At 42.9% G+C, this 8,358-nt stretch overlaps 1 protein-coding gene across 7 annotated transcripts in view; it reads right to left on the reverse strand.

The window, feature by feature from the left end:
- Positions 1-6,055, reverse strand: part of Myt1l (myelin transcription factor 1 like) — a 138,111-nt gene extending 132,056 nt beyond the window's left edge. For all 7 annotated transcript variants that reach the window (XM_050126529.1, XM_050126528.1, XM_050126527.1 and 4 more), the window contains exons 1-3: positions 6,001-6,055; positions 5,800-5,833; positions 5,375-5,437 (exon numbers count right to left, since the gene is read on the reverse strand). In XM_050126529.1, coding sequence (XP_049982486.1) covers positions 5,375-5,437; positions 5,800-5,833; positions 6,001-6,055 — 152 coding nt within the window. The remainder of the gene's footprint in view (positions 1-5,374; positions 5,438-5,799; positions 5,834-6,000) is intronic.
- Between the last annotated feature and the right edge of the window lie 2,303 nt (positions 6,056-8,358).

Here is an 8,358-nt window from a genome sequence, read left to right on the forward strand (position 1 = left end):
AATTGTGAATTGCTCTCAACTTACTGTCTCCATTCCTAAGTTTTACCTAGTGACTGGTTCTGCTGTATTCCCCATTCTTCTGAAATCCATGCCCCTGTCTCCAACATACTAGGACACCCAACCTTCTCATCTGCCGTGACAGAGTCAGCATCTACAAGGAGACTTGATGAACACACAGAGCCTCGCCATTTGTGCCTGCAAAGCAGAGACAGCAAACTCAAAGGGTGAGAAAGTATTGATTTTCTTGGGCATTTTCTTAATTAAAATAAAGGACTACAATAGACAATATTTTACCATGGGTTCCTCCACACCACACACATACTGATTTTTTTCTTCATAACATGGACTGCCGACATACACCTCTTGTCATTTTGTGCATGTTCAAAGAAACATTTCAACATATTAAAATAGCACCGTGATTCTCTGATTTCTTTCTCAGCTCATTTATCATCTGTGTAAAACAGGGCTACTGATTTTTTTAGTTAATCTTTTTTTCCTGCTGCATTACTGAAAGTGTTTATAAGTTGTAGAAGTTCCTTGGTAGAATTCTTGGGGTTGCTTAGGTAAACTCTCATATCATCAGCAAAGTGAGAGTTTGACTTCTTTGCTGATTTGTATCCCCTTGATCTCCTTTTGGTGTTTTATTGCTCTAGCTATCACCTCAAGAACTATATTGAATAGATATGGAGACAATGGACAACCTTGTCTTGTTCCTGATTTCAGTGGGATCGCTGTGAGTTTCTCTTCATTTAGTTTGATGTTGGATGTTGGCTTGCTGTATATTGCCTTTATTATGTTTAAATATGTTCCTTATATCTCTGCTCTCTCCAAGACCTTTATCATTAAGGGGTTTTGTGGAAGGCTTTTTTTTAGCATCTAATGAAATAATCATGTTTTTTTTTTCAGTTTGTTTATGTGGTGGATTACATTGACAGATTTTTTTTCTCTCTTGTGGTTGGTTTTATTAGACTTTTTATGTTACCCTTTGTTTTTTTAAATTTATTTATTTATTAAAGATTTCTGTCTCTTCCCCGCCACCACCTCCCATATCCCTCCCCCTCCCCCAATCAACTCCCCCTCTTTCATCAGCCCAAAGAGCAGACAGATTTTTATATGTTGAACCATCTGTGGAGAAAAGCCGACTTGGTCACTGTGGATGATTTTTCTGATGTGTTCTTAGATTTGGGTTGCCAGTATTTCATTCAGTATCTTTGCATCATTTTGTTCATGAGTGACGTGCCTATCAAACTCTCAGCAAAATTATTCACAGAACTTGAAAGAACAATACTCAACTTCACATGGAAAAGCAAAAAAAACTCAGGATAGCCAAAATAATCTTGTACAATAAAAGAACTTCTAGAGGCATCACAATCCCTGACTTTAAACTCTACTACTGAGCTGCAGTACTGAAAACAGCCTGGAATTGGTATAAAAACAGACAGGAGGGCCAATGGAACTGAATCAAAGACTGTGATATCAATCCACACACCTACAAACACCTGATCTTTGAGAAAGAAGAAAAAAATATAAAATGGAAAAAGAAAGTATATTCAATAAATGGTGCTGGCATAACTGGATAACAACAAGTAGAAGAATAAAAATATATCTGTATCTATCACCAAGCATAAAACTCAAGTCCAAATGGATTAAAGACCTCAGCGTAAAGCCAAACACACTAAACCTCGTAGAAGAGAAAGAGGGAAGCACACATGAATGCATTGGCACAAGACACCACTTCCTAAATATAACCCCAATAGCACAGACACTGAGAGAAATAATAAATGGGACCTCCTAAAACTGAGAAGCTTCTGTAAAGGAAAGGACGTGGTCAACAAGGCAAAATGGCAGCCTATAGAATGAGAAAAGATCTTCACCAACCCCACATTGGACAGAGGGCTGATCTCCAAAATATACAAAGAACTCAATAAATTGGTCATCAAAAAAATGGATAATCCAATAAGAAAATGGAGTACAGACCTAAACAGTGAACTCTCAACAGAGGAATCTAAAATAGCTGAAAGACACTTAAGGAAATGCTCAACATCTTTAGTCACCAGAGAAATGCAAATCAAAACAACTCTGAGATTCCATCTTACACCTGTAAGAATGGCCAAGATCAAAAACACTGGTGACAACTTATGCTGGAGAGGTTGTGGAGTAAAGGGAACACTCCTGCATTGCTGGTGGGAGTGCAAGCTAGTACAGCCACTTTGGAAATCAATATGGCAATTTCTCAGATAATTAGGAAACAACCATCCTCAAGACCAAGCAGTAGTACTTTTGGGTATATACCCAAAGAATGCTCAGTTGTACCACAAGGACATGTGCTCAACTATGTTCATAGCAGCATTGTTTGTCGTAGGCAGAACCTGGAAACAATCTAAATGCCCCTCAGCTGAAGAATGGATAAGGAAAATGTGGTATATTTACACAATGGAGTACTACATAGCAGAAAAAAATGACATCTTGAAATTTGTAGGCAAATGGATGGAGCTAGAAAACATCATATTGAGTGAGGTAACCCAGACCTAGAAAGACAAATATAATACGTACTCATGGATAAGTGGCTTTTAGATGTAAAGAAAAATCAGCCTATAATTCACAGTCCCTGAGAATCTAGACAACAAAGAGGACCCTTTGAGAGATGTACATGGGTCTAATTTACAGGAGAAGTAGAAAAAGACAAGATCTCTTGAGTAACTTGGGAGCATGGGGATCATGGGAGAGGCTAGAAAGAGAGGGGGAGGAAGGAAGGGGAACAGAGAAAAATATATAGTTCAGTAAAAAAAAAAAACACAATAAAAAATAACAAATGAACTAAGAGGACATAGAAACTGAGTGAATTTACAGCCTCGAGGAGAATGCATTTGACTAGAAATACATTGCTGAAAGGTGAGAAAGGGAGGTTAGAACGGGGAGATAATTTCATCCATACAAGGCTGTGACTCCCGTGTCTGTCTATCCCTAAGACAAGTCCTATATCCAAGTCACATCAGCAGCCTTCACAGGCAACACAACTGCCCTGGTAGACTGTGTGCAGGTACAGCGAGAATGGACAGGTCTCGGGAGAGGGAACTACTGCAGCCGGAAGTTACTTTAAAACCAGAAAAATCACCAGACAGTGATGGCCCACGCCTGGAGGTGGGGAGGCAGAGGCAGGCAGATCTCTTTGAGGTTGAGGCCAGCCTGGGCTACAAGAGCTAGTTCAAGGACAGGCTCCAAAGCTGTGTAGAGAAACCTTGTCTTAGAGAAAAACAAAAGCAAACAAACAAAAAAGAAACCAACCAACCAACCAAACAAACAAAAAGCAGAAAAGTCAAAGTTAGGCACAACCAAAATCTAACCCCAAGAAGCCCCAAGATATTAAGATGCATTTTCTCTTGGCTTTGCTTAGCAGTTCTTACCAGTGACCTGAGTACCCTGGAGGTCACCATCAACCAGATCACTCCTGTCTTGTGGCTTCATCAGTGGTACAGGGGCTTCCACCCATAGCACATTGCTTGCGTATATACTGCTGAACATTTCCATTCAAACAGGAGGGAATGAATTGGGAAACATCGTTTCTGTGTGAACCAGCTTGCTGGGAACTTTTATTACTTGGCGTGGTTCTGGGTCTTTCTCCCAGTCCACCTGGTTGCCTCATGGCAGGATCAACTTTGAAATGGAACAGGAGAGCAAACTGCCTTCAGATCTCCCTGGTTGTGCACGCATCACTCATGGCCACATCAATCCACACCTTCCAGGGATTCACCTTAGTGGGGAATCTGAAGGTGTGGTAGTATAGTGGGAGAAGAGAGGGGCAACCTCTCCCTTGATCAGCGCTCACTGCAGGCATGCCCTGACATACCACAGCACAAACCCATATGCACGGCAATCATTTGTCCACAGAATCACAACCAGAGGAATGTTTGTGGTTCTTCGAGATGTCTTTCTTTTTCTTTTTTTCTTTGCAAAACTGTGGCTATGAAATGATATCCAGCACAATTCCAGTTAAAATTTGTTAACCAAATTTAGTAATTTATTTTCATAACTGTGATAAAGCTCAACTATCAGCTAATGAAGAAATGATTAGGAGAAAATAGACGCCCCTCAGAGTTTGCCAACTATTTTTCTGTTGAGCACATAATGTTGTCTAAGACTAAGAACCTTATATGTGTGCTTTGCCACAGAGGAAAATTTATAATTTAGTTACCAATCTCATTATCTGATTTAGCAATTTACAATTTTATATGGTATGAATAATGATGCAACATATTAAACTTAATAATTTAAAACTAAAGATTCCTAGAGAAAAGTGGTCCATGCCTTCTTTGGTATTGTCATGGGGGAACCAGACAGCCATCTCGTGATGGACGCTCATTAAGCAATCCCCTGTGTCCTTCTGTGCCATCACGGGGGAACTGGGGAATGACTCACGAATTTTCCTTTGATTTCACAAAGTGACAATCAAAATAATAGCTTGATTTTACCCACAAATTACTGTTTCACTGGAGAAAAAATAGAGATTGAGGACAAAGGAGAGGTCACCCTGAGTGTCTCTGGCAGCACCCTACTCAAATGACGTCAGCCTAGACATGGAAAGTTTGGAGAACAGGTTGACTTTAGTCCCCCCAACCTGACTTTGGAAAAATAAGTGAGAACAGTATCTTTCTGCCTTGCAAGCCCTCCTCGTCTATCATGCCAGGGACCTTGGTACAGCAGGAGTGGATGTGAAGACAAAACATGGGTGGGGTGTGACAGCTAGCGACAGGAGTGTGTAAGGTGCTCCTTCCTTCCAGCTGTTCTCCACACCCCCTGCCCATTAGGGATGTGAGATCTAGTATTTGTGAGACTGACAAGACCATCTGTTTCTAAGACTATGGAGGTGATTGGTCCTAACGTTCATCCCCCGTGCGTGAACATCTCCTGCAGCAGTCTGGACATCCCCTTGGTCTGTCTCCCAGCACAAACTCTCACAGGTGACGGTGCCAAAGTTACTTCATAAAGCTCAACAGCTCTTGTGTTAATTTACCTTTTCAGGTGCACGATCCTCAGCTAATAGAAGAAGAGATGAAGAGAAAGGGAAAGGGGTGGGGCCTTTCTCATGGATCATGGGAAGCCCCAAGCTCTCTGCATGCTGAGCATGGACTCACGGGTGAGAATGTGAGGCTGATCATAATTTGTGCCTGTTTGCTTGATGTTGCCACCACTGTGACACAGAGCGACTTATGCTGTGAGAACTGTCCAGGAGATGGAAGGCCATGGGGAAGTAAGAGGAAAGAAGGTAAGGATGGCATGCACTATATCCCCAGACACCTACCCACATGTCTTCACTTGCACTGGGTCTCTAAAGAAGCCCTCTTAGACAGCACATTGTGAAAAAGGCAGGCATTACCTTCTGTGTCGTGCGTATTTGCCACTGACGTGACCACTGCCATCGCAGCCAGGAGTGGGACAGCTGCAACAGGAAAGAGCTGATTACATAGCTGCATGGGCTTCTGTGGGCACTGATGGTGGTAGGCCTCAGAGAGAGAGAGAGAGAGAGAGAGAGAGAGAGAGAGAGAGAGAGAGAGAGAGAGAGAGAGAGAGAGAGAGAGAGAGAGAGAGGGGGGAGGGGAAGAAGGGAGGGGAGGGAAAGAGCACTGACCAAGGGAGGAGATGCAGGGATGCTTCCTGTCTACAGTTTCAGGGGAGTTAATTTCACCACTGTGACAGGCTATGAGGATGCTGCCAATGAGTGCCTATGTACAGTGCCCCCCTTCAGAGGCCCGAGCTTTCTCAACCACCGCTGGGAACACCTTTCCCCCACAAAGCACTGACCTGAACAGCTCTTGTATGGCTGGCTCCACCGGAACTGCGGAAAGACGGGAAACAAACATTTACTGTGTGTCATCGGCACTCTTCTCCCATGGATAACTGCCCAAATGGCAGTAGTGTCGGGGGTCAAAGTGAACTGTCACAGCAGCTCCTCGGGATGAAGGTCCCCATCCAACCTCAGAGACATGGCAAGTGCCAACTCACCTCGAACCCCTTTGGACCGTGTGCGATGGCGCTTCTCCTCAGCGTCCACGTCCATCTGGGAAGAGATTTTCAAGTGGTCAGTGCCCTTGTCCTGTGCATGCAGACCAGCTGTATATAACACTTCTGACTATCCCTGGTACTGTAGTTGCCTTAATCCTTAATCCTGTGTAGTTCTATAAAGGAAGGCTCCACAGGGTGGCATGGGCAAGCAGGGGCTGAACAGTCTGCAGTGCGTTTGTCTAGGAATGGTAAGTGGACCTGGATCTAGCAATCACTAGGTCTCTGCATGCTGCAGCCACAGACTTGGATGACTCTTCAGGGATCCAACTCTCCTCCTGAGGATTGAATTAGGACACCTTTGGTTGCCTGCACTGTATTTTGTACCAAGAACATAATAGACACCCATTATGTTTACAAGAAGGCAAAAAGTATCAAGATTTTCCTGGTAACCAACTGGGTTAATATACCAAAGAGTTTGTTACTCATGCCACTGGAGGCCTCATTCCCATGTTGCTCAGTCTAAACCATCCAGGTTCTTTTTAGGGCCACAGATTTTGCCTGTGGCAGACACACTATATGCGTGGTATTGACATGGAAAGGAAGCCCCAGATGACATCCTGCTGGCCTTTCTCCTCTCAGATACACCCTTTGTCATGTTAAGAGTCCAGGTTCTACTTCATTAGAACCTTGTGCCAATCTTGTAAGAGAAATTTTATGTTTCTTTCATCTTTGGAAAAATCTTGCAGTTCTGAACTCAGGGATGGCCAAGTCATATATGCTGTAAAAGTCCCTTTTCACCATAGGGATGAACAATCCTAAGGTTAATATTTACTAATATCTTAATAAATACCAAGTATTTCCATAATATATTAATTGATATTACTGTTATTAATACAATGAATATAAATTCACTCAATAGGCATATACATAATTCTAGTCAATATAGCAGAGGGTCTGATAAGAGGCTGACAGTGATAAGACACAAGCAGTAAAATCATCTCTCAGGTTATTTGATAATTTGCTAACTCCATCTGTGATTTCTTTGCCATGTCTCGTATGGACAGACTGATTCCTGGGCAGAAGGTGGCAGACATAATGGCATATTCCATGCCTTGTCCAATGTACCATGTATCAAATCCACTTACTCCTATAAAAAAGACACATTAGAATAGAGCACCCCATAGATGCACATGACCTGGCTAGAGGCATACCTTAGGGGGTGGACCTGCTCTTTGCTCAAACTTGGAGCATCTGCACTGACTCTCCATTGATACAATGTGGTGGCATCAGGACAGCGCATACAATAAGAAACATAAGCTCATCCCGTGAATTGAATATCTATTCACAGGACCTGTTTGCTTCAGATCCAGCTCTGCACCTGGTTTAACATATGAAGGATAGCCTCAAAAAGGGAAGAGCTCTTGGTTAGTGCATGCTCATAGAATGCTACGCTACTTGAGAATCCCACGTCCATGTATGGGAAGAGACTGTGGCTTATCCCTGAATAAAGATATTTGAAGTTAATGGATGGGTAGATAGGTAGGTGGGTGGGTGGGTGGATCCATTTTCTGAGAAACTGCAGGCCTAGTGGTAACAGATGACAGGTAGTGTATTGAAAGGAACATCTCCCCCCTTGAAGGGAACACCATGAGGCCAGTAGTCATTAGAAGGGGGACAGTGGCACCGCTGTTCACAGGCCATGGTAGCCTGAGTAGGGTGCATAGTAGACACGTAATGGGAGAATGAATGACTTAGCTGCACTCTGAGAAGATGGACGAAGAAGACTGGGCTAAGAGGACTTCCTGGCTGCCTAGACAGCTGCTGCCCAGCTAACACTATGGGCTGGTACCTTATTCCTCGAATATGACTGTCTAGAGGAGAAGACATGGATGCAATAAAGGTACACAAGATGCTGTTGGGCGTTTTTTGTAGGGTACAGGAGTTTCTCAGGCATCTTTTGGGTCTCATACTACCATGGCCTCTCTCCAGTTGGATCCTATTGCCTCTAAATGCTGTCTTAGTGCGGAGCTGTAGTTGAAACAGCACCCAAAGGGAAAGACATATAGAGGCTCTGTAATTGTGATTTAACATGAGATTTTTCAAAATAAAGCAAAATCTCAGCAAAGATGTAGACGGCCAATGAGGCAAGTGAGTGATGCCTGTCGTAAGGGAACACTTCATGTTCTGTAGAAATGGTGTATCTTTTAAGACCCTGTGAAGTTATCCAGTGGGAAGGGACATGGAAAATCCTATTCTTTTTTTTTAATTAATTTATTTTTTATATATATTTTTTATCGAGAATAAGAAAAAAGTTTCTGCCTCCTCCCAGCCTCCCATTTCCCTCCCCTTCCCCCCATC

This window comes from Alexandromys fortis, unplaced genomic scaffold, assembly GCF_014885135.2.
Source record: "Alexandromys fortis isolate MF-2015 unplaced genomic scaffold, M_Fortis_MF-2015_v1.1 scaffold_237, whole genome shotgun sequence".
In the NCBI taxonomy this organism is placed as follows: domain Eukaryota; kingdom Metazoa; phylum Chordata; class Mammalia; order Rodentia; family Cricetidae; genus Alexandromys; species Alexandromys fortis.